Source organism: Elephas maximus, chromosome 18 (genome assembly GCF_024166365.1).
Source record: "Elephas maximus indicus isolate mEleMax1 chromosome 18, mEleMax1 primary haplotype, whole genome shotgun sequence".
NCBI classification, from domain to species: domain Eukaryota; kingdom Metazoa; phylum Chordata; class Mammalia; order Proboscidea; family Elephantidae; genus Elephas; species Elephas maximus.
In genome coordinates this window covers 13,629,793-13,656,631 of record NC_064836.1, presented here as the reverse complement: position 1 = coordinate 13,656,631, position 26,839 = coordinate 13,629,793, and the positions used below count along the sequence as shown (strand labels likewise).

General features: G+C 42.5%; 2 protein-coding genes across 13 annotated transcripts in view; both read left to right on the top strand.

Annotated features, from left to right (window-relative positions):
* Positions 1 to 17,010, top strand: part of PPP1R15B (protein phosphatase 1 regulatory subunit 15B) — a 29,228-nt gene extending 12,218 nt beyond the window's left edge. For 2 of the 4 annotated variants that reach the window (XR_007513863.1, XR_007513862.1), the window contains exon 4: positions 36 to 107. Coding sequence is in view for 1 of the 4 variants with exons in the window: in XM_049858338.1 (XP_049714295.1) it covers positions 36 to 156 (121 nt within the window). In the remaining 3 variants the exon portion in view is untranslated. Of the gene's footprint in view, positions 1 to 35 lie in introns of all 4 variants that reach the window. The other 2 variants (XM_049858338.1, XM_049858340.1) reach the window with 2 other exon arrangements.
* The window catches only part of PLEKHA6 (pleckstrin homology domain containing A6), a 200,321-nt gene continuing 189,411 nt past the window's right edge, over positions 15,930 to 26,839 (top strand). For 8 of the 9 annotated variants that reach the window (XM_049858324.1, XM_049858326.1, XM_049858323.1 and 5 more), the window contains exon 1: positions 15,958 to 16,009. The gene's annotated coding sequence lies outside the window, so the exon portion shown is untranslated. Of the gene's footprint in view, positions 16,010 to 26,839 lie in introns of all 9 variants that reach the window. The other variant, XM_049858329.1, reaches the window with a different exon arrangement.

Sequence of the window (26,839 nt, the reverse complement as noted above, 5' to 3'; positions counted from 1 at the left end):
TTGCCAAATATTTTTTTTTCACTGCTGTTTTATAGATCCTTACCTGTAAGAAGGATGAGGACCTTCACGGCAAAAGAACAGCACAGCTGCCAGAGATGTGTGTCCATTCAAGATAGTATCCATCAAGAAAACAGAAGGACCTTATGGAGTTTTTAACGCTCTTCAGAGCTTACTGCACATTTTCCCACCAAAATGTTGGGTAAATATTTATGCTCAGAGATGGAATTGATTTTCAGAAACATCCCAAAGACATTCAGGGTCAAAAAAAGAAGTGATTAAGCTGAATAATGCTGCTTTGAATTAAGCCTCCTTGTCTTACTTTGGTTTTGGGTTTTGGTCTTACTTGAGTTCATACATTGGCTGTGAAGGCAAAAACCGAAGAGGAGTCCCATTGGAGTTTTTAAAGAGACTCACCTGGATATAAACAGATTTGTTTTAAACACAAATTTCATCATGAGAAGACTAGCTTCTCTTTGGATATCAAATGTCATTTCTGAGAGACCTTCTTTCACCACCCTATTTAATGATGCCTCAATTCCTCCTTTCTCTTCCACATTACCTTTTCAAATTATGTTCACTTCTGAGCATTTTTACTTCTCTGCCCTCGCCCTCACTAGTCTGTAAGCTCCATGAGAACAGGGACTTGGTTGTGTGTCTTGGGGAGTCTGCGAGCCGAGAGCCTTGAACTGTGCCTGGCACGTTATAGTCAATAACTATTTCTTAATGAGTTAATGACTTTCTTAAAGCAACTTGTCATGTAGCCTTTCCTGAGCTTTCATCAACATAGCCACTTGTGATCAGAAACAAACATGCCACAATGTAGAATCAGGGAACTGAGAGGTCCTTAAAGCTGAAGGTGGAGTGTAATTACAGCTTTCAATTTGACTGGGGATACCACAGCAACTAGAGTGTCATTCATAAGGTGCATATTAATAATGTGAATTTAGTATGTGAGCAAACCAGCTGAGACCTTTCTCTTCCAGAATTACTATTTTGTTGAGGAGTACAAGGGTAGTCTTCCCACCACATCATGGGTGTAAGTTCTACCTACCCCTTTTTGGCAGAGTATTGGCTTTGAGTGTCTTAGAGATGCTCTGTTGAATCCACCAGATGGCATTACTTGCCGTCCCAGAGTGCATGGTGTTACTAATCTGATGGCCATCGCTCCTTTGGAGGTCATTCTTTCCGTGTATAAACAAGCTGGGAAACGGTGCTGCCCTGCCCATTCCAGGCTTGCCTGGCCCATTGTGACTCCACCTCCCGTTAGTGGGAGGTGTTTCTTGTGGGAGAACCAAGATTTGTATTTGAACACAAACAAATGAACTGATTTTTCCTGATATACACAAAGGGAACCCTGGTGGCATAGTGGTTAAGTACTATGGCTGCTAACCAAAAGGTTGGCAGTTCAGATCCACCAGGCACTCTTTGGAAACCCTGTGGGTCAGCTCTACTCTATCTTACAGGGTCGCTATGAGTCGGAATCGACTCAACAGCAGTGGGTTTGGTTTTTGGTTTTGACACAAAGGGAGAGAATAAAATGAATAATTAGAGGTGAGGTCTGAGACACTGACATAAGGATGTTGTGTGCTGTGGAGTCGATTCCGACTCATAGCGAACCTGTAGGACAGAGTAGAAGTGCCTCGTAGGGTTTCCTAGACTGTAATCTTCACAGATACAGATCTCCCAGGTCTTTTCTGCTGAGGAACCACTGGTGGGTTTGAACCGCTGACCTTTCAGTTAGCAGTCAAGCTCTTAACCATTGTGCCACCAGGGCTTCTTGATGTAAGGGTATTTGCGAGGTTTTGTATATTAGGATTTTTCCAATTAGTGCTTCATCTCACTTAACTACTCGTTTTCTGCATTCCTGTGTGTCAGGGCAGTCATTCTCCATGGGAGTAGGGGAAGGGTGCCACATTGCTCCTGGCATGGAGAATCACTGTACTTGATAAGAGTTTTACACATGACTGGCCTGGATGGTGGAAAAAGCCCCAGAAAACATTGGGTTCAGTTTCCTTCTTAGCGCTAGTTGCCACGGCCAGGTAGCTATCCAGGACTGGTATTTGGTAGGTTAGTATTAGCTCCAAATGAACTGAGATCAACAAACTTAGGTGAGGGAGCTATCCCTGGGTCACTTCCTGGTGTGCAAAATGGAAGGCCATTGTGTGTTTGCATCTGTTTTCCCTCTGTCTGAACTCAGAGGTTGGCAGTTCAAATCCACCAGTTGTTCCTTGGAAACCCAGTGGGGCAGTTCTACTCTGTCCTATAGGGTTGCTATGAGTTGGAATTTACTCGAGGGTAACGGGTTTGGTTTATTTTGGTGAGGTGTTTGTAATGTCTGAGGAGCCCAGGTGGTGCATTGGTTAAGAGCTCAGCTGCTAACCAAAAGGTCGGCAGTTCGAATCTACCAGCTGTTCCTTAGAAACTCCATGGGGCAGTTCTACTCTGTCCTGTAGGGTAGCTGTGAGTTGTAATCATATCAAATCAATTTGACAGCAGCGGGTTTTTTGGTAGTGCCTGAAAGGAGCCATGGTGGTGCAGTGGTTAAGTGCTCAGCTGCTAACTGAAATGTTGGTGATTTGAACCCATCAGCTGCTCTGTGGGAGAAAGATATGGCAATCTGCTCCCGTAAAGATTACAGCCAGGGAACACTATGGGGTAGTTCTGTCATGTCCTATAGGGTCACTAGTCTCGATTGCAATGGGTTTGGTTTATGGGTAGTGACTGAGGCAACCTTCAGTTGTGTTATTGTGCAGATTTTCCTTTCGTTTCTGCTTGATATGACTGTAGGTAGGGGTAACCAAACCAAACCAAACCAGTTGCCATAAAGTCAATTCCGGCTCATGGGAATCCCCTGTGTTTCAGACTGGGGAGGGGTAAAGTTCTCTTTTTTGTTGTTGTTGTTTGGTTTGCATCAAGTCAGTTCTGTACAATAGAATGAAACACTGCCTGATCCTGCACGATCCTTGCAATCATTGCTGTGTTTGAGCTCATTGTTGCAGCCACTGTGTCAGTCCATCCTGTTGAGGGTCTTCCTCTTTCTCACTGACCCTCTACTTTACCAAGCATGATGTCCTTCTCTAGGGACTGGTCCCTCCAGATAACATGTCCAAAGTATGTGAGACAAAGTCTTGCCACCCTCACTTCTAACGACCATTCTGGCTGTACTTCTTCCAAGAAAGATTTGTTCGTTCTTCTGGCAGTCCATGGTATATTCAATATTCTTCACCAATACCATAATTCATAATTCTTCAGTCTTTCACATGCATATGAGGCAATTGAAAATACCATGGCTTGGGTCAGGTCCACCTTAGTCCTCAAAGTGACATCTTTGCTTTTTAATACTTCAAAGAGGTCTTTTGCAGCAGATTCGCCTAATGCAATGCATCATTTGATTTCTTGACTGCTGCTTCTGTGGGCATTGATTGTGGATCCAAGTGAAATGAAATCCTTGACAACTTCAGTATTTTCCATGTTTATCATGATGTTGCAAGGATTTTTGTCTTCTTTGAGATGTAATCCGTACTGAAGGCTACAGTCTTTGATCTTCATCAGTAAGTGCTTCAAGTCCTCTTCACTTTTAGCAAGCAAGGGTGTGTCATCAGCATGATGCAGGTTGTTAATGAGTCTTCCTCTAGTCCTGATGCCCCGTTCTTCTTCATATAGTCCAGCTCCTTGGATTATTTGCTCAGCATACAGATTGAATAAGTATGGTGAAAGGATACAACCCTGATGCATGCCTTTTCTGATTTTAAACCACACAATATCCCCTTGTTCTGTTTGAACGACTGCCTCTTGGTCTATGTACAGGTTCTGCATTAGCATAATTAAATGTTCTGGAATTCCCATTCTTTGCAATGTTACCTATAATTTGTTATGATACACAGATAAATGCCTTTGTATAGGTAGTAAAACACAGGTAAACATCTGTTATGGACTGAATTGTTTCCCCCCAAAATGTGTCTCAACTTGGCTAGGCCATGATTCCCAGTATTGTGTGATTGTCCACCATTTTGTCATCTGACGTGATTTTCCTATGTGTTGTAAATCCTACCTCTGTGATATTAATGAGGTATGACTAGTGGCAGTTATGTTAATGAGACAGGACTCAATTTAAAAGATTAGGTTGTGTCTTAAGCCAGCCTCTTTTGAGATATAAAAGAGAGAAATGAGCAGATAAACATGGACACCTCACAACTCTGAGAAACAGGAGCCAGGAGAATAGCCTGTCCTTTTCACTCGGAATCCCTGTGCTGAGAAGCTCCTTGACCGGGGAAGATTGACGACAAGGACCTTCCTCCAGAACTGACAGGGAAAGCCTTCCCCTGGAGCTGGCACCTGAATTCAGACTTCTGGCCTCCTAGACTGGGAGAGAATAAATTTCTCTTTGTTAAAGCCATCCGCTTGTGGTATTTCTGTTATAGCAACACTAGATAACTAAGAAAGAATTTGGTACTAAGTGGGGTGTTTCTCTAACAGAAACCTAAAATGTGGATGGAGTTTTGGAACAGAATGAATAGAGGCTGAAAGAGTTTTAAAGTGCCTAATAGTAAAAGCCTCTAGATTGCCTTGAAGAGACTGTTGGTGGAATTATGGACATGAAAGACAATTCTGGTGAGGACTCAGAAGGAAGTGAGGAGAGCAGTTACACTGGAGATGGTGCAAATGGTGAGAAGCAGCAGCAGAACCAGGAGACCAGCATAAGACAGTGCTGGAGCTGACCACGAAGTGAGAGAGCTGAATGTGGTACCTCCGAGCACTTATTGGTGGAGCTAGGCGTGCCGACTCACGGAGCAGGAGAGCTGAGTGTCTTCAAGCTAAAGTTCACTGGTGGAATGGGGTGCCTCCAGGCATTTATCAGTGGAGCCTACAGAGCTTTGGAACACTTGCCCCAGCAGGGCAGATGCGGGCAGCAAGGCCCTAGGGATCAAGAGACCAAGGAGCCCAGAAAGCAGACCTGCCTCAGTCTGAAAGGGCAAGGCCATGACTTCTGGGGTCTTGAAGGGTGGAATCACCACTCAGATGGACTAGGAGAATGGGGCTGCCCAAATTAGAGGGAGTAGAGTTGCCATTCCAGTGGGCTTGGAAGGTGGAGCTGAAGCCCAAGGCCGAGGGGCCTCCACTCAGAATCTAGAGAGTGTGGCCAATACCTAGAGTCCAGAGGGCAGGGCCGTTGTATAATTGGTCTCAGAGAACAGGATTATTTTCAAGCTTTGAGGGCTAATGTAATGCGTTCTGCTGACTTGCTTGATGCCTGTTATCCCTTTCCCTCTAATTTCTCCCACTTGTAATGGAAATGTCTAGCTTGCTGTGCCTGTCTGCTCTACCATTGTACTTTGGAAGCAGATAACTTGTATTCTAGATTCCACAGATGAAGAGGAATTTTTGGATTTTGGACTTGGAGTTGATTTAAGACTTTTGCTATGATATCATGGGGTGAATGTTATTTACACGTGGCAAGGGCATGAATTTTGGGGGTCAAAGACTGAAATGTTATGGATTGAATTGTGTCCCCAGAAAACATGTGTCAACTTGGCTGGGCCATGATTCCCAGTACTGTGTGATTGTCAACCATTTTGTCATCTGATGTGATTTTCCTATGTGTTGTAAATTCTGCCTCTATGATGTTAATGAAGTGGGATTAGTGGCAGTCATGTTAATGAGGCAGGACTCAATCTACAAGATGAGGTTGTGTTTTAAGCCAATCTCTTTTGAGATATAAAAGAGGGAAGCAAGCAGATAGACCTGGGGACCTCATACCACCAAGAAAGAAGAGCCAGGAGAATAGCATGTCCTTTGGACCTGGGGTCCCTGTGCTGAGAAGCTCCTCAATTGAGGAAGATTGATGATAGGAACCTGCCTTCAGAGCTGACAGAGAGAGAAAGCTTTCCCCTGGAGCTAGCACCTTGAATTCGGACTTCTGGCCTCCTAGACTGTGAGAGAATGAACTTCTCTTTGTTAAAGCCATCCACTTACGGTATTTCTATTATAGCAGCACTGGATGACTAAGACAACATCTTCCTGGCATTCTCTGCTTTCAGCCAAGATCCATCTGATATCAGCAATTCGAATCCAGCTTGAATCTCTGGCAGTTCCCTGTTGATGTACTGCTGCAACCACTTTTGAATGATCTTCATCAAAATTTTACTTGTGTGTGACATTAATGATATTGTTTGATAATTTCCATATTATGCTGGATCACCTTTCTTTGGAATGGGCACACATACAGATCTCTTCCAGTTGGTTGGCCAGGTAGGTGTATTCCAGATTTCTTGGCATTGATGAGTACCTCCAAAAATTTACATAGGAGCGTTTTTATTTTTGTTTTTTTACTTCTGATTGTCACATTTTCTGGACTCCATCTCTGAACAGATGTCCTCTCCCAAGCAACCTTCCAGAAGGCATGGCTCCATTGCCCTGCAGGTGTAACCCAGGATTACCTGAGGGAAGGTAGTTTTTTAGAGGAAGATTGAATTACAAAAGAAAAGTCCTTCTGGGGAAGTGGAAGGGTAGAAGCAATTAATTTCTCAGGTTGTTTAAAGTGGGATGACAAGTTACAGCTATGCCAATGTCCCCTTTTAAACCTTGTGCTGATTCCGACTCATAGGGACCCTATGCAGATTAGAAGTGCCTAAAGGGTTTTCAAGGTTGTAAACTTTATAGAAGCAGACTGCCACATCTTTCTTCCACAGAGCAGCTTGGAACCACTGACCTTTCAGTTAGCAGCTGAACACTTAACCACTGTGCCATCCTTCTCTGTATACCAAATCATCCCATTGGGAATATTTACTTTCCTTCATCAGGTTTCATCCCCCCTCTATAGGCTTCCCTGATAATGACTCCATCTCTGAATCCTCAGAGTTTATTATCTTGTTTTGAGTATTAAGCAGAAACCCTGGTGGTGTCATGGTTAAGTGCTACAGCTGCTAACCAAAAGATCAGCAGTTTGAATCCACCAGGCGCTCCTCAGAAACTCTGCGGGGCAGTTCTACTCTGTCCTATAGGATTGCTATGATTCAGAATTGACTCGATGGCAATGAGTTGGTTTGGTTTAGTTTTTTTGAGTGTTATAGCACCTTGCGCACTTTTTTTTTTCTAAACTCACTGTAACACATTGAATTGTAATTGTGGTCTGCCTTTACATTTCTTCCCGTAGACGTTGACCCCTCCGGTGGAAGGGTCCTTAGCACAGAATATGTTAGGTGCGCTTTCTTCCAAAGGATAGGCTTTCCAACCCCCAGCCCCCAAACAATTATGTAACTGAATTCATGTGTTTCAAAGAAACAATTAACTGTATGAAAAGCCCTAACTTCATGTTATACATTGCTTTTACTTAGAGTATTTGAGGTATTTTTGCTTTAAACTGAAAGTTTTAAAACAGTGGATGTAATGTGTTCATTTCTGATCTTTCAGGTGATTGAATGAGGTTCATTGGAACTTGCTCAGTTTATGAATGGCATGTCTTCATTAGGCAGGGTATCATTCGTATCCAATTTTCCTAGATGATTAAGGACATTTTTTAAAAAGCAGCATAAACCAAAAAACCAAACCCAGGGCCATCGAGCCGATTCCGACTCATAGCAACCCTATAGGACAGAGTAGAACTGCCCCATAGAGTTTCCAAGGAGCGCCTGGCGGATTCGAACTGCCAACCCTTTGGTTAGCAGCCGTAGCACTTAACTACTACGCCACCAGGGTTTTCAAAAAGCAGCATATTGAGGTATAATTTATATACCATTAAATTCACGAGTTTTAATTGTAGAATTCAGTGAGTTTTGGTAAATGAGTGCAGTCCTATAAACCACCATTATTAAAACATAGAACATGTCCATCATCCCTAAATGTTATCTCATGCTTTTGTATTCAGTCCCCTCTCTGATCTCTAGCTTTTCATAAGCCACTGATCTGCTTTTTATCATACTACCTTTTCTAGAGGAGCCCTGGTGGCACAGTGGTTAAGCACGTGTTCTGCTGCTAACCAAAAGGTTGGAAGTTCAGGTCCACCCAAAGTTGCCTTGAAAGAGAAGCCTGGCAATCTGCTTCCAAAAATGAGCTATTGAAAACCCTGCGGAGCACAGTTCTATTCTGACACGTGGGGCTGCCATTAGTTGGAATCAACTTGATGGCAATTTAAAAAAATTTTTATTAGCTATACCTCTTTATTTTATTTGGTTTTAGTGGCTGTTGTAATGTTTAAATATCATCATAGTATACCTTCAAATAATATTATACCACTTCATTGATGGTTTAAGCACCTTCCAATGTGATACTTCCATTTCTCCCCTCCCGCCCCTTGTGATAATGTTGTCATATGTTTTTCTTCTCCAAAAGTTATAAATCTACAATACATTGCTATTATTTTAGTTTTAAAGGTTGGTCACAGTCACCCCTTAAAAAAAAAAATTAGAAAAAATGTCTTTATTATTTACCACATATTTACTGTTTCCAGTGCTCCGTCTAGGTCTCAGTTTCTATCAGTCTCCGTTTGCCTTCTGCCTGAAGAATGTCTTTAACATTTCTTGTCGTGCAAGTCTGCTGGCAGTGAATTCTTCCAGGTTCTGTTTGTCTGAAAATGTCTTTATTTCCCTGACATTTTTGAAAGATATTTTAACTAGCTGTAGAATTCTAGGTTGAATTCTCATCAATTGTTTGTTTTTTTTTTTTTTCAGTACATTAAAGATGTCACTTGATTGTCTCATCTGGCTCTAAAACTCTTTGAGTCCCTGATTTTGTGCAAGGTCTCTTGGAGTGAAAATAGTAATGCTTGTCTCCTCAGGTTAACAGTTTCAGAAACACATTTAAATTTTCCCAGTGACAAATTCTGCTATTGCTATGGGATCATAGCCAGGTGTAATGTTCCCTGTCATTTTTTTTTCTTCCTTGTGGGGTTACACTCTGGCTTATGCTTTGCCTTGGACCCTGACCCTAATACTACTTTTTTATGACTGTTTCTCGGTACTCCCTCAGAGCACACATTCTCCTTTACCTACTCCATCCGAGAAGAGTTTTGAGGAATCGGTCTGCTCTGATTTCTTTCCCCAGGCTCTTTCCAGAGCTATGAAAAGAACCTAGGCTTTGCCATAGACAGACCTCGGCTTGAATTCCAACTTTCCATTTCACCAACTATGTGGCCTTGGGGAAATTACTTGAGTCTTAGGAAGTCATCTGTAAAATTTGAATAATCATATCTCAGAGTAGTCGGGGAGATTAAATTAGATAGTACACGAGAAGTTCTTAGCACCATATTTGGCACATAATAATATCAAATGCTTACCTAGCGTGTGTTATATGGCGTAAGTATTTCGCCTGTGCAAAGAGCAGCTGGGTCTTGGAGAAGGACAGCAGATGATCAAAAACTTACCCAGGTGGTGGCTCCCAGTGCAGCTGCTGCTCAGACGTGGTTTTGTTGCTTGAGCAGATTAATACCTCTCTCTCCTTGTACCTGGTGTGCAGCTGTTGATCTGGCTAATGCCTTTTCCCCATACCTGTTCCGAAAGACCATCAGTGGGTGGAGGCCAGGGATGCTGCTAAACATCCTACAGTGCCTTGGACAGTCCCCCACCCCCACACACAACAAAGAATTATTCAGCTCAAAATGTTAGTACAGAGATTGAGGAACTCATTTCTGTAATATTTCATACTCAAAGCTCTAGCTGTTTTTCAAGAACAAAATCTTCTCAATTTTTTCTTTGCCTTTGGTACAGTTTCAGAGCCCTGAAGTGTTTCTTTTTGACAGTGGTGTTCAGTTTTACATTTGATTTTGGTGAAGAGAATTTGCTGATTTCTTTGCATCACCACAGCCAGAAGTTCTTCCATCCTTTTACTTTCAACCTGTTTGTGTCTTTATATATGTCAGAAGCAGTTTGCCTTCAGCAGGCAAGGCCAACAATGCACCTTCAGTGCCCTACCTTGAGGTATATCACCTCTCTAGCCCTATGTCATAATTTAGTCCACAGGGACCTTGATCACCTTTTCCTTCCACAGAACATCAAAGTGGACTGTTACATTGATGAGATTATGTTGATTGGACCTAGTAAGGAAAAAGTGTCAATGACTGGACTTACTGTTAAAGCACGTGTGTGCTAGAGGGTGGGAAATTAATCTGAAAAAATTCAGGTGCCTTCCACCTCAGTGAAAGGGGTCCAGTGGTGCAGTGCATGTCGAGGTATTCCTTCTAAAGTGAAGGATAAGTTATTGCATCTGCCTGCCCCACAACTGAAAAGGCACAACACCTGGTGGGCCTCTTTAGATTTCGGAGGCAGTGTATCCCTTCATTTGGATGTGCTACTCTGGCCTATTTATCAAGTGACTCAAAAAGCTGCTAGTTTTGAGTGGGGCCCAGACCAAGAGAAGGCCCTGCATCAGGTTCAGGCTGCCATGCAAGCCACTCTGCCACTTGAGCCATATGATCCAGCTGGTCCAATGGTGCTTGAAGTATCAGTGGCAGATAGAGATTCTGTTTGGAGTTTTTGGCAAGCCCCTATTGGTGAATCACTGTGCAGAAGAGGGACTTGAAGCACAGAAACCCACCCAAGGTTACACAACTAGGGAATGGCAGAGAACTGGGAGTTAAACCCATGGTGGCCCCAGAGGCTGTGCCTTTAATGCTTCATTCCTTTCTCAGTAAATGTCAGTTTCTTCTCTTGGATGACATGGAATTAGGATTGAAGCTTGAAGAATAAGTACTCTTGATTAGGTAGATGTCGGAGAAAAAGGGACAGTTAAAGTGTAGGGAGGCAAAGGACATTTCACGTAGAAAGAATAGCTTTAGAGAAATGGTGGAAATGGAAGAATATAGGAAGCATGTTGGGGAAATGGCTAACAGGCCTGTAAAGCTGAGTGTAGGTTCTATGGGATGGATAAGTATGGTGGAAGATAGGATTGGTTATGTAGGGTACTTTGAATGCCATGCTAAGAACTTTGTTCTGTTTGATTCTACACAAAGCGATGAGTCATCAGGGCAGTGACATGGTCAGACTGGTTCTTTGGAATTGCTCTTGGGTCGTTTGGTGGATGGATTGAGGAGAAACTAGAATAGGGAGACCAAGTAGAATGTTTTTGTACAAGTATAGTATGAATTAATGACCTCAATGAGAGGGCTGGTTAGATGGGGAAGGGGGGTATCATGGAGGTATAATAGTTGGCAGGATTCAGTGGTTTACTAGATGAGGGAGAAGAAGGAGTCACAAATGACGCAGCTTCACTCTCCTTGGTGACTAGGAGGAATGTGATGTTATTAACTCAATAGAGAACTCTGAAAGAGGAGCGGGTTGGTGGAGGGTATAAGAATCTGTTCTACATGGATAACTGATCAGTTTTAGCATCTCATCCTCCTCCCCATCCACAAGAAGCAGCAGGGGGGCGGAGCACCTAAGGAGATTTTGTAGAGGAATCCCAAGTAGGGAGGGGAAGAAGGGAAGGGCTTGGTTGGAAAGAGGTGGAATCCACGGACCAGAGGCAGGTTTGGAGCAATTTTCCTTAACTGAAAATGGAATGAGGGTTTGGAGAGATCCTCTGAGTAGGTGGAAACCCTGGTGGCATAGTGGTTAAGAGCTTTGGCTGCTAACCAAAGGGTCGGCAGTTCGAATCTGCCAGGCGCTCCTTGGAAACTCTATGGGGCAGTTCTACTCTGTCCTATAGGGTCACTATGAGTCGGAATCGACTCGACAGCACTGGGTTTGGTTTTTGGGTTTTGTGAGTAGGTTGGATCAACACTGCTCCCACAAAGCCTCCACCTCAATTCCTTTTACCTATCCTTTTTCCCCTAGTCTAAGGAACTGTGAAGCCTTGAGCCAGGAGCATGCGGGCCAAGGTGGAATGAAGATTAAAGGGCGCTTCCTGGATATTTTGGACTCCTAGAACCTCCTTATGGCTCCAGAGTTTGGGGGAAAGGGGCGAATAATGATTGAGATTGAATTTCCTGCTACGCCAGAGGGATGAGGGTCTAGAGCAGATCACATTTTCTTTAAGAAAATTAAAGAGTATGACATTTCTTACCTGCCAGCATATTTATAACAGTTTTGCATATTTAGTTTAAAAGGTTGATTTACGCATGTTTCCCAGTAGACCATAAACTCCTCAAGAACCATATCATAGTTATTGAGGTGGTCCCAGTGCCTGGTATAGAGCTTGGCTGGCTCTCATTAATTTGTCCATTTAATATCATTTCCTGAGTGCATTGAGAAGCCCTGTACTATATGCTAAATATTCACTTATTCGGCAATTATTTACTGCACATTTACTGTAGGCCAGGCTCTGGGCCAAGTGCTGGGAACAGTGATGTGAACAAGACTGTCAAGTTCTCTACCTTTGGAGAGCGTACATCTTAGATGGGCAAGTTAATAACCAAAACCAAAAAAAATTAACAAGATAAATTCAGGTGGTGATTCGTGCCATAAAGACAACAGAAGAGGGTGATGTGATAGGGAGAAACTTTGGATGCAGTGCTGGGGAAGGCTTCTCTGAGGAAGTGACCATTGACCTCAGACCTGAATGTTAGGAAGGAATAGGTCATGAGGTGATGAAGAGGAGGGCAGGGAAAGGATGAAGGCTGTGGGTAGACTATAGTAAACAAGAAGGAGGGAATTATGAGATGACAGTGAAAGGGTAAACAGGCCATATCATGTGGACCAGTTGTTAGTTGCCATAGAGTAGATTTTTGACTCATAGCAACCACATGTGACAGAGTAGAACTGCCCTATAGGGTTTCCTAGGCTGTTATCTTTATGGAAACAGATCACCAGGTCTCTCTCCCACAGAGCTGCAGTCTAGGTTTGAACCACCAACCTTTGAATTAACAGCTGAGCACTTAACTGTTGAGCCATCAGGGCTCCTTCATGTGGGCCTAGAAGAAGGAAATTTAGATTTTTTTGTAAGTATAACTAGAGGACTTAAAGTGGTGGTTGGGGTGGGTTGTGCTACAACCGTATTTTCCCTTTGAAAAAGTTCTCTGTTCTGGTTGTTGTGTGAAAAATGTAGAGGGCCCAGATGAAGGGGCTATTGTGATGGTCTAGGTGGGAGATAATAGAGGCTCGGACCAGGCTAGCAGTGGAGGTGGGAAGAAGGTAGATTTGGGGTCTATCTGGAGGGAGATCCAACTGATTGGTTGTGGAGTGTGAGGAATAGAAAGGAATCTAGGGTGACTCCTTAGTAGGGTGACCAATCATCCCAGTTTGCCTGAGACTGAGGGGCTTCCTGGGACTAACACCAGGGCAAGTCCCAGGCAAACGAAGACAGTTGGTCACACTACCAGGTTTTTTGGACCAAGCAATGAGGTGGGTGGTTGATGGTTACATATACTGAGATAGAGAGGCCTGGGAGAGAATGAATTTGGAGGTGTAAATCAAGAGTTCTATTTTAGCCACGTTAAGTTTGAGATGCTTGTTAAACTTCCAAGTGGAGATGTAGTAGGCAATTGGATATACAAATCTGAAGTTCACAGGAGAGGGCAGATTCAGATACAAATTAGCAGTATATGTTGTTGTTGGGTGCCATAAAGTTGGTTACGACTCATAGGGACCTTACGTAGAGCAGAATGAAACACTGCTCAGTCCTGCACCATCCTCATAATAATTGCTATGCTTGAGCCCATTATTGCAGTCACTGTGTCAGTCCAGCTCTTTGAGGGTCTTTCTCTTCTTCACTGATCCTCTACTTTACCAAGTATGATGTTTTTGTCCAGGGACTGGTCCCTCTCGATAACATGTCCAAAGTATGTGAGACGATATCTCACCATCCTCGCTTCTAAGGAGCATCCTGGCTGTACTTCGTCCAAGATGGATTTGTTCATTCTTTTGGCAGTCCATGATATACTCAATATTCTTCATCAACACTGTAATTCAAAGGCATCAACTCTTCTTCAGTCTTCCTTATACATTACCCAGGTCTTGCATGCATATGAGGCAATTGAAAACATCATGCCTTGGGTCAGGCACACCTTAGTTCTTAAAGTGACATCTTTTGCAGTAGATTGCCCAGTGCAACGCGTCATTTGATTTCTTTTCTTGACTGCTGCTTCCATGGGTGTTGATTGTGGATACCAAGTAAAATGAAATCCTTGACTACTTCAGTCTTTTCTCTGTTTATCATGATATTGCTTATTGGTCCAGTTGTGAAGATTTTTGTGTTCTTTATGTTGAGATGTAATCCATACTAAAGGCTGTGGTGTTTGATCTTCATCAGTGTTTCAAATCCTGTTCACTTTCAGCAAGCAGGGTTGTATCATCTGCATAACAAAGGTTGTTGTGAGTCTTCCTTCAATCCTGATGCTCCATTCTTCCAGCTTCCCGGTCTATTTGCTCAGCATACAGATGGAATAATAAGTATGGTGAAAGGATACAACCCTGACGCACACCTTTCCTGACTTTAAACCATGCAGTATCCCCTGCATGGTTTAAACTACTGTTCAAACTACTACCACTTGGTTTATGTACAGGTTCCTCATGAGCACAACTGAGTGTTCTGGAATTCCCATTCTTTGCAATGTTATCCATAATTTCTTACGAGCTACAGTCGAATACCTTTGCATAGGCAATAAAACACAGGTAAACATCTTTCTGGTATTCTCTGCTTTCAGCCAAGATCCATCTGACATCAGCAATGATATACCCGGTTCCACACTCTCTTCTGAACCTGGCTTGAATTTCTGGCAATTCCCTGTTAGATGTACTGCTGCAACCACTTTTGAATGATCCTCATCAAAATTTTACTTGAGTGTGGTATTAATGATAAAAAAAAAAAAACTGTTCAATAATTTCCACATTCAGTTGGATCACCTTTCTTTGGAATAGGCATAGATGTGGATCTCTTTTGGTTGATTGGCCAGGTAGCTGTCTTCCAAATTTCTTGGCATAGATGAGTATGCACTTCTAGTGCTGCATCCACTTATTGAGACATCTCAGTTGGTATTCTGTCAATATAGATGGTGTTCAAAACAAGGGCGGGATTGCCAGGGGAGAGTACACTGATAGAGTGCAGGAAAGGGCAGAGGGTAGAGTTTGGATACTCCAATGTCTTGAGGTTAAGCAGAGGAGAAGCAATCACCAAAGAGATTAAGAAGGAACAGCCAGTGAGCCAGGGGAATATGGTGTCATGGAGGCTGTCATGGACTGAATTATGTCCCCTCAAAAATGCATCTATGAATTTAGCAGGGCGTGATTCCCAGTATTGTGGTGTTGTCCTCCATTTTGTGATTGTAATTTTATGTTAAAGAGGATTAAGGTGGGAATGTAACACCTTTACTAAGGTCACATCCCTGATACAATGTAAAGGGAGTTTCCCCAGGGTGTGGCTTGTACCACCTTTTATCTTACAAGAGATAAAAGAAAAGAGAAGCAAGCAGAGAGTTGGGGACCTCATACCACCAGGAAAGCAGTGCTGGGAGCAGAGCACATCTTTTGGACTCGGGGTCCCTGCACAGAGAAGCTCCTAGTCTGGGGGAAGATTGATGAGAAGGCTGACAGAGAGAGAAAGCTTTCCCCTGTAGCTGATGCCCTGAGTTTGGACTTTTAGCTTTCTTTACTGTGAAGAAATAAATTTCTCTTTGTTAAAGCCATCTACTTGTGGTGTTTCTGTTACAGCAGTACTAGATAACAAAGACAGAATTTGGTACCGAGAGAGTGGGGTGCTGCTCTAACAGATACCTAAAATGTGGAAGCGGTTTTAAAGCTGTGAATGGATAGACGAGCGGCAGTGACAGAGGACAAGCAGCAGGAGAGAACCTGCAGTGGAAGAGAAGTGGCAGCAGCAGAGAATCAGCAGCAGCAAAACCAGGAGACCAGTGCCAGACAGTACTGGAGCTGACCCACAGAGCAAGAGAACTGAGTGCCTGTGCACAGGAGGTTTCCTGGTGGAGTGGGGTGCTTCCAGAAATTATTGGTGAAGCTACTGAGCTTTGGAACACTTGCCCCAGCAGGGCAGATGTGGTTGTGAGACCCGAGGGCCAAGAGGACACAGGAAGCAGAAGCTGAAGAGACGAGGAACACAAGAAGACAAGCTGCCTCAGTCTCAAAAGGTATGGCCAGGACCTCTGGGATTTCAAAGGGTGGAACCATGGCCTCTAGTGTTTCTAAGGGTGGAGTCACCACTCAGATGGATTAGGAGAATGGTGCCTAAAGCTGAGGGACCAGAGTTGCTGTCCCAGTGGGCCTGGAAGGCAGAGCTGAAGCTCAGGTCCGAGGAGCCTCCACTCAGAATCCAGAGAGTGTGGCCAACACCTAGAGTCTGGAGGGCAGGGCCATTGTGTAAATTGTCTCAGAGAACAGAGGATTATTTTCAGAGTCCTGAGAGCTAATGTAATGTGTTCTGCTGACTTGCTTGGTGCCTGTTATTCTTTCTTTTCCTCCAGTTTCTCCCATTTGTAGTGGAAATGTCTAGCTTGTGCTTGTTCTGCCGTTGTACCTTTGGAAGCAGATAACTTGTATTCTAGATTTCACAAATGAAGAGGAATTTGGGGGTTTTAGATTTGGAGTTAAGACTTTTGCTATGATATAATGGGGTGAATATGTTTTGCATGTTGCAAAAATGTGATTTTGGGGGGCCAAAGGGTGGAATGTCATGGGTTAAATTATGTCCCCCCAAAAATGTGTGTTATCAGTTTGGCTGGGCCATGATTCCCAGTATTGTGTGGTTGTCCTCCATTTTGTGATTGTAATTTTATGTTAAAGAGGATTAGGGTGAGATTGTAACACCCTTACTAAGGTCACATCCACATCCCTGATCCAATATAAAGGGAGTTTCCCTGGGGTGTGGCCTGCACCACCTTTTATCTTACAAGAGATAAAAGAAAAGGGAAGCAAGAAGAGAGTTGGGGACCTCATACCACCAAGAAAGCAGTGCCAGGAGCAGAGCGCGTCCTTTGGACTCGGATTCCCTGCACAGAGAAGCTCCTAGTCTGGGGGAAGATTGATGAGAAGGCTGAGAGAGAGAAAAAGACCTCCCCTGTAGCGGATGCCCTGAATTTGGACTTTTAGTCTACTTTACTGTGAAGAAATAAATTTCTCTTTGTTAAAGCCATCCACTTGTGGTATTTCTGTTATAGCAGCGCTAGATAACTAAGGCAGAGGCCTAGAGAAAAAAGCTTCATAAAGGACCAAGTGGCTCTGTCAAATGCAGCAGAGAGACTTAAGAAGCTGTGCTGTGAAAGATGGATTGAATATAGGCTTAAAAGACAGTCCCAGCTCCTGAGAAGTTTATAGTCAGAGGGAGACAACACGGTGCTATAGACAGAAGCACTATGCTGTCCCTGTGCAGCAAAGACTTGAAAAACTAAGTAAAACAGATACAAACGTCAGTCCTGGAAACCGAAGCACCAAATGAAGAAATAAAGAACTCGATCAAGCACCAGATAGAATAAGAAACTGATAGAGAACAGAGAACAAGGAGAGCTATGAAGTAGAGGTCCCTTACCAGTTTACATGGCCAAATTCACTATCTTGGACTACGGCCACCAAAGAACTCAGACAGGGAGCATGGAGCTCACAGCAGGAGACGGAGCACCTGGTAACCAGAGATACACGCTTTCGCACCCCCCTTTCCCTCTATGTGGCCACCACCACGGGCCACAGCTGCTCCGCTGAAGAGACACCAGCCCACTGCTGCTGGGTCTGCCCTGCCTCCACCAGCCAGCCCCGAGTGCCATTTATTTATTTAATTTATTTTTTGGTTTATATTTTTGTTTCCTTTTTTTTTTTTTTAATTTTTTGGCCTTTTTTGTTGTTTCTCTCTCTCTCTCTCTCCTTCATTCCTTTCCTTTCTCCTGCCCACCTAGCCCCATATGCCATCCTCTCCCCTTCTTGATGGGCTGTGATTTTTTTGGTTTGTTTTGTTCTTTTTTGTTTGTTATTTGATATATATATATATATGTACATATAAATGCATATAGGCTTTTTTTGTTGTTGCTTCTCTCTTTCTCTTCCTTCCTTTCCTTTCTCCTCCCCAGCTAGCCGTGTGTGCCATCCCCTCCCCTTCTTGACAGGCTGTGATTTTTTGGTTTGTTTGCTTTGTTCTTTTGTTCTGTTTCTTCTCTCTCCTTTTTCTTTCTTCCACCCACATCAGCCCTGTGCACTGCTTCCGCCCCTTCTGGAGGGGCTGTGCTGCACAGCTTGGTTGAAGAGTCATTGTGCATGGCCTCCCTGGGTCTTCATCACCATCACGGACTGGCTTCCCCAGTGCCACTTTATTTATTTATTTACTTATTGTTTGTTTGTTTGTTTTCTTTCCCTTCTTTCTGTTCCTTTCTCCCATCCACCCAGCCCTGTGCACTACTTCTCCCCCTTCTGGGCGGGCTGTGCTGTACCGCTCAGCTGGAGAGCCTCTGGCACATGGCCTCCCCAGGTCTGCACTGCCCTGACAGTCCAGCTTCCTCAGCACCATTTTTTTTTCTTTCTCTTTCCCCTTATTTTCCTACTCCCTCCCACCTAGGCCATGCACTGCCTCTCCCCCTTGTGGACCATCCCACCTTGCAAGAGAGACATCAGTTTGTGCCACCCCCATTTCGCCCCACCCTCAGTGGCTGGCTCCTCCACCACCATTTTTTTGGTTTGTTTTTATTTTTATCATTATTTATTTGTTCGATTATTGGTTTCTTCTCTCTCTTTCCCCTCTTTCTCCTGCCCACCTAGCCCCATATGCCACCCACGTCTCTTCTCGAAAGGCCCAGCCACACCGCTTGGCTAGAGAGCCATTAGCACATAGCCTCACCAGGTCTGCCCTGCCCCTACCTGCTGAATTCGACTGCACCACCATTTTATTTACTTTAAAAAAAAATACATCAAGTTTTGCTTTTTTTCTTTTTGCTTCTTTCCTTTTGTTTCTCTTCATTCTCTTCTTTCACCCACTCAGCTGTGCACGTCCTCTCCTTTCCCTCTTGCCTATCTGCACCATGCACTGAGTGCCATGCCCCCAAGCAGTATTGATGTGGTCCCCTGGACCCTGCCCTGTGCTGCCCTCCAGCCTTGCCTCGTCACCCCCAGTTCATGCAGCAAATTACCCATCCCTGCTCTTCCACCTGCAGTGGACCCATCCTGCTGCACCATAGCTGAATGACCAGCCTTGCCTACCTGGACAAGGTGGTGAGAAGTATCACGCCCACAGGCGAACAAGCAAGAAAACACACCCAGCCCACCTGCCCAGACAAATAAAACAAAAAAGCAGGATGAAACAATCAAATCTACAGTCAATAAATGAAGAAAATAATCCCTGAATGCCCCAGAGACGGCAGACAATATCAAAACATATATATATAAAAAAAAGACATGATGGCTCCAGAAATAAAGTGCTAAATGACCTTCTGCTAGAAGAAAAAGTGCTGGCACTACCTGATAGGGAATTCAAAACTCTAATATTCAAGGTTCTCCAACAGATGATGGAAAATGCAGACAAAAATTAGGAAAAGTAGACAAAATAATGGAAGAATTCTGGAAAATAGTACAAGAAAAATGTCAAACTAAACAATTAGAAATCATACAAAAACAGCAATTAGAAATCTAAAAGATAACAAGATTTCAGAAATGAACAGTGCAATATAAGGTTTTAGGAGAAAATTTGAAACAATGGAGGACAGGATCAGTGAAATTGAAGACAAATGCTTGGATACCACTTTGAGGGAAAATCAGAGAAAATAATGAAGAAAAATGAAGAAACCCTGAGAACAATGTGGGATGCAATCAAAATAAACATTTTTATGTGATCAGAGTTCCACAATAGGGAGAGAAAGTGGAAGACACAGAGAGGATCATTGAAGATTTGCTGACAGAAAAATTCCTTAATATCATGAAAGACAAAAAGCTGACCATCCAAGAAGCTCAACAAGCCCCATATAGGATACACCCCAAAAGAAAAACATCAAGACATATCATAATCACACCCGCTAAACCAAAGACAAAGAATTCTGAGAGCAGCTTGAGAAAAACAAAAAGTCACATACAAAGGGGAAACAATAAGACTAAGCCCTGATTACTCGGCAGAAATCATGCAGGCAAGAAGACAATGGGATGACATATAAAATCTTGAAAGAAAAAAAAACAAAAAACTGCCAACCATGAATAATATATCCTGCAAAACTCTTGTTCAAATATGATTGTGAAATTAGGACATTTCCAGAAAACAGAAATTAAGATACTATGTAAAAACCAAACTAAATTTACAAGAATTATTAAAGGGAGTTCTTTGGTTAGAGAACCAACAACATCAGACAGCAACCTAAATCCAGCACATAAAATGGCATCAGCCAGATACCAACCTAGATAATGAACTCTCAAGTATAAAACAAAACTAAAAAGTTTGCAAAAGGGAACCAGAGAGGTCAATCGGTAAATGACAACAATGTCAGAACAATAGAAGAGGGAATAAACAGTGTAGGTACAGAACTTTCAAATGGAGAGGAAGTCAAGGCATTATCAAGTAATAAAAGACTGGTTTAAACTTAGGAAGATAGGGGTAAATATCAAGGTAACCACAAAGAAAGTTAACAAACCTACTCATCGGAATAAAGAAGAAAAACATAAAGTCTCAGTAAACACAAAATCTACAAAAACAGGAGACAAAAAAAGATCCACAAGTGAATTCAGCACAGAAGAGTAAGAACAAAATGTCACCACTGTGAAGAGTAAGAACAAAACATCAGCATCACAAAAAAAAAGCACTACAAAATGACAGCAATAAACTCAAACCTATCAATAATCACACTACGTAAATGGCTTGGATGCACCCATAAAGAGACAGAGAGTGATAGAATGGATTAAAAAACAGGACCCATCAATATGCAGTCTACAAGAGACACACAGAAACAAAGACATAAATATATTAAAAATCAAGGGATGGAAAAAATATATCATGCAAACAGCAACGAAAAAACAGCAGGAATGGCAATACTAATATCAGGTAAAATAGACTTTAAAACAAAACCCATCATAAAAGACAAGGAAGGACATTATATAATGGTTAAAGGGACAATCCACCATGAGGACATAACCATAATAAATATCTATGCACCCAAGGACAGAGCTCAAAAATACATAAAACAAACTCTAACAGTACTGAAAAGAGAAATCAGCAGTTCCACAATAATAGTTGGAGACTTCAACACACCACTCTCAGTAAAGGACAAACATCTAGAAAGAAACTCAACAAAGATACAGAAGATCTAAAGGCCACAATCAACCAACTTGGTCTCATAGACATATACAGAACACTCCACCCAACGGCAGCAAAGTACACATTCTTTTCCAATGCACATGGAATGTTCTCCAGAATAGGCCACATCTTAGGCCACAAAGCAACCCTCAACGAAATCCAAAACACTGAGATAATATAAAGCATCTTCTCTGGTCACAATGCCACCAAAGTAGAAATTAAAAAAAGGAAGAGTGAGGGAAAAAACCCAAATACATGGAAACTGAATAACACCTTGCTTACAAACCACTGGGTAATAGAAGACATCAAAGATGGAATAAAAAATTTCCTAGACTCAAATGAGATTGAAAACACATCATACTAAAACCTCTAGGACACAGCAAAAGCAGTACTCAGAGGTCAATTTATAGCAATAGACACATCAAAAAAGAAGAAAGGGACAAAATCAAAACACTAGCTACACAACTCAAATAGAAAGAGAACAGCAAAAGAAGCCTACAGTCACCAAAAGAAAGGAAATAATAAAGATCAGAGAAGAAATAGAGACTCGAAAAACAATAGAAAGAATCAACAAAACCAAAAGTTGGTTCTTTGAAAAGATCGACAAATCATTGGCCAAGCCGAGAAAAGAAACACAAGAGAGGATGCAGATAGCCCAAGTAAGAAATAAAATGGACATTAAAATAGACCCAATTGAAATTAAAAGGATCAATAACAGAGTACTATGGAAAACTACACTCTGATGAATTTGAAAACCTAGAGGAATTGGTCAAATTTCTAGAAACACAATACCTATCTAAACTAACACAAGCTGAGGTTGAAAATCTGAACAGACCCTGTAAGAAGAAAAGAAACTTGAAAAAAAAAAAAAAAAAGTCCAATAACAAACAAACAAAAAAAGAAGCCCTGGCCCGGATGGCTTTACTGGAGAATTCCACCAAACACTCAGAGAAGAGCTTACACCAGTACTACTCAAACTATTTCAGAACATAGAAAAGGAAGGGATATTTCCAAATTCATTCTATGAAATCAGCATAATCCCTGATACCAAAACCAGGCAAAGACACCACAAAAAAAAAAAAACCAATAACTCATGAGTATAGATGCAAAAATTCTCAATAAAATTCTTGCCAATGGAATTCAGTATCATATAAAAAAATACACGATGACCAAGTGGGATGCATACCAAGTCCGTAAAGATGGTTTAACATTAGAAAATCAATCAATGTAATCCACAACATAAAACCAAAGAATCACAGGATCATCTCAATTGACTCAGTGCGTTCAATAAAGCCCAACATCCATTCCTGATAAAAACTCTCAATAAAATAGATATAGAAGGGAAATTCCTCAACATAATAAAAGGCATCTATACAAAACCAACAGCCAACATCATTCTTAATGGAGAGAGGCTGAAAACATTCCCCCTGAGAACAGGAACAAGACAACCAACCAAACCCAGTGCCATCGAGTCGATTCTGACTCATAGCAACCCTATAGGACAGAGTAGAACTGCCCCATAGAGTTTCCAAGGAGCACCTGGCAGATTGGAACTGCTGACCCTTTGGTTAGCAGCCATAGCACTTAACCACTACGCCACCAAGGTTTCCGGAACAAGACAAGGATGCCCATTATCCCCACTCGTATTTAACATTGTGCCTAAAGTTCTAGTTACAGCAATAAGGCAACGAAAAGAAATAAAGGGCATGCAGATTGGTAAGGAAAAAATAAAACTATCCCTATTTGTGGATATTATACCATACATAGAGAACCCTAAAGACTTCACAAGAAAACTACTGGAACTAATAGAAAGATTCAGCAGAGTAGCAGGATGCAAGATTAATAAAAAATCAGTTGGATTCCTATACACCAATAAAGATAACTACGAAAAGGAAATCAGGAAAGCAACCCATTTATAATAGCCCCTAAAAAATAAAATACTTAGGAATAAATCTTACCAGGGACATAAAAGACCTATACAAAGAAAACTACAAAACACTATGGCAAGAAACCAAACAAGACCTATATAAATGGAAAAACATACCATGCCCATGGATAGGTAGACTCAACTTTGTGAAAATATCAATTAAACCCAAAGCAATCTACAAATACAATGCAATCCCAATCCAAACTCCAACAGCATTCTTTTATGAGATGGAAAAACTAATCATTAGCTTTATGTGAAAAGGAAAGAGGCCCTGGATAAGTTTAAAAAAAAAAAAAACACTATTGAAAATAAAGTAGGAGGCCTTGCACTACCTGACCTCAGAACCTACTATACAGCTACGTTAGTCAAAACAGCCTGGCACTGATACAACGACAGGTACATTGACCAATGGAACAGAATCGAGAACCCAGATGTAAATCCATCCACCTACAGTCACCTGATCTTCGACAAAGGCCCAAAGTCCCTTAAATGGGGAAAAGATGGTCTTTTTAACAAATAGTACTGGCAAAACTGGATGTCCATATGTAAAAAATGAAACAACCTATACCTCGCACCATACACAAAAACTAATTAAAAATGTATCAAAGGCCTAAATATAAAACCAAAAAGTGTAAGATCATAGAAGAAAAAATAGGGGCAACACTAGAGACCCTAATACACAGCATAAATAGCATACAAACCCTAACTAACAATACATAAAATCCAGAAGATAAGCTAGATAACTGAGATCTTTTAAAAATTAAACATTATTCTCATCAAAAAATAAATAAATAACATTTATTTTAAAGACTGCAAAAAGAGTAAAAAGAAAACCTAGACACTGGGAAACATTTTTGGCTATGACAAATCGGCGAAGGTCTAATCTCTAAAATCTGTAGGAAAATGCAACATCTGTACAACAAAAAGACACATGATCCAATTAAAAAATGGGCAAAAAATATAAACAGACACTTCACCAAAGAAGGTATTCAGGCAGCTAACAGACACAGAAGGAAATGCCATTAGAGAAATGCAGATCAAAACGACAGTGAGATACCATGTCACCCTGACATTATGGGCACAAATAATAATAAAAAAAAAAAAAACCAGAAAATAACAAATGTTGGTGAGGCTTCAGGGAGCTCGGAACTCTCACGCACTGCTGCTGTGAATGTAAACTGGCACAACCATTTTGGAAAACAATATGGCGCTTCCTTAAAAAAGCTAGAAATACCATACGATCCAGCAATCCTGCTCCTAGGGATATATCCTAGAGAAACGAGCCATCACACGAGTAGACATATGCACACCCATGTTCATTGCTGCATTATGTTGAGTGTAATAAGTCAATCACAAAGGACAAATATTGTATGAGACCACAATTATAAAAACTCATGAAAAAGTTTACACACAGTAAGGAACAATCTTTGATGGTTACTGGGCGGGGGAGGATGGGAGGGAAAAACACTAGTCAGTAGATGAGTGGTAACTTTGGTGAAGGGCAGAGAGTACACAATTCTGGGGAAGTCACCACAACTTGACCAAGGCATGGTCATGGACATCCAAACTCCATGAGGGACTGGGCGGAGAGCTGGGGACCATGGTCTCAGGGGACATCTAGCTCAACTGGCATAGTTTATAAAGAAAATATTCTACATTCTACTTTGGCGAGTAGCATCTGGGGTCTTAAAAGCTTGTGAACAGCCATCTAAGATACTCCACTGGTCTCACCCCATCTGGAGCAAGGGAGAATGAAGAAAGCCAAAGACGCAAAGGAAAGATTAGTCCAAAGGACTAACGGACCACATGTACCACAGCCTCCACCAGACTGAGTCCAGCACAATTAGATGGTGCCTGGCTACCACTACCAACTGCTCTGACAGGGATCACAATAGAGGGTCCCAGACAGAGCTGGGGAAAATGTAGAACAAAATCCTCACTCACAAAAAAAGACTAGACTTACTGGTCTGACAGAGACTGGAGAAACCCCCAGAGTATGGCCCTTGGACACATTTTTAACTCAGCACTGAAGTCACTCCTGAGCTTCACCCTTCAGCCAAAGATAAGACGGATCCATAAAACAAAATGAGACTAAATGGGCATACCAGGGCAGGGGCCAGGACAAGAAGCCAGGAGGGGGCAGGAAAGCTGGCAATGGGGTAGGCAAGGTCGAGAAGGGGAGAGTGTTGACATGTCATGGAGTTGGCAACCAATGTCACAAAACAATATGTGTATTAATGTTTTTAATTAAAAATATTTATTCATTTAGAATAATAAAATAAACCCATTGCATATTAACATAACAGCTCTTTCAACAAGCATTAATTGTTTAATGAGAAACTAATTTGCTCTATAAACCTTCATCTAAAGTGCAATTTAAAAAAAAGAAGAAAGTTTACAATCAAGTGGGGAGACAGAAAATTCAGTTCCCCCCAGTGATGATGCTGTAACAGCCACAGCACGGGATGCCAGGTGTTTTAGTTATCTGGAGCTACTGTAGCAGAAATACCACAAGTGGGTGGCTTTAACAAACAGAAATTTATTTTCTCACAGTTTAGAAGGCTAAAAGTCCCAATTCAGGGTGCCGGCTCCAGGGGAAGGCTTTCTCTCTCTGCTGGCTCTGGAGGAAGGTCCTTAATGCTCTGAGCCTCTGCTCCTGGGTGATCTTCATGTGGCTTGGCATCTCTTCTTGCCGGCTTGCTTGTTTAATCTCTTTTGTGTCTCAAAAGAGATGGACTGAAAACACAAATACACTAATCTTCCCATTAACATAACAAAGACGAACCTTTACAAAATGGGCTTATAACCACAGGCATAGTGGTTAGGATTTACAACGTGTATTTCTGGGGGACACAATTCAATCCATAACACCAGGCGAGGAGCAAGGGCTTCTTCCTGGGATGGATTTTGGAGGCGAACTGAAAAACAGGAAGGGAAGGGAGAAGACTTTCCAGGCAGAAGAAGCTACAGGCATAAAGGTACAGGCACGGAATTGTATGGGCTCAGGATAGAGCCCTGGTGGTGTAGTGGTCAAGAGCTTGGCTGCTAACCAAAAGGTCGGGGCAGAGCCAAGATGGCGGAATAGACAGACGCTTCCGTGGAGCCCTCTTTACAACAAAGACCCGAAAAAACAAGTGAAATGAGTACGTTTGTGACAAGTTGGGAGCCCTGAGCATCAAAGGCAAGCTTAGACAACGAACTGAGGGGGAGGGGGCAGAAGAGACTGTTCAGAAGCGGAGAGGAGTTACGGACCTGAATCGCGGGGAGCCCTCAGGCACCATTCCCGGAGTGGCTGTGACAGCGGCAGTGCCAGCGGTGGGCTGGTCCTAGCGTGGCTGCAGTTTCCTCAGGGAGAAGCAGCCAGCCACACAGCCCACTCACACCTCCGGGACCTGAGCAGAAGGGCGCTCTAGGCAAAAGCTAAGTACTTGCGTATATTTTACCGCGCCCCCCACCCCCACCCCCAAGCCGGCTTCAGCAGCTGAATCCCTAGGCCTGAGATAGACCCTGGTGAGCACCTGGAGCCATCCTTCCGGCCTTGGGGAAGGAAAAAATTTCCAACTGGGGGGGAAAGATAATTTGCTAGTTCCATTAACTGGGGGAGCTCAGGACAGAAGTGGCTCCTGTCCAGGCATAAACCGTCCATGGACCTTGAGCACCTTTCCCTTCTGCATGGACCTGTGTGGGCCTATTTCAGGAGAATAGGCCCTTGTTGGCAAACTCCAACCATTTCAGCGGTGCGGTGGAGAGGTGGGTGTTTGACGTTTGACATTGCTTTGCCTG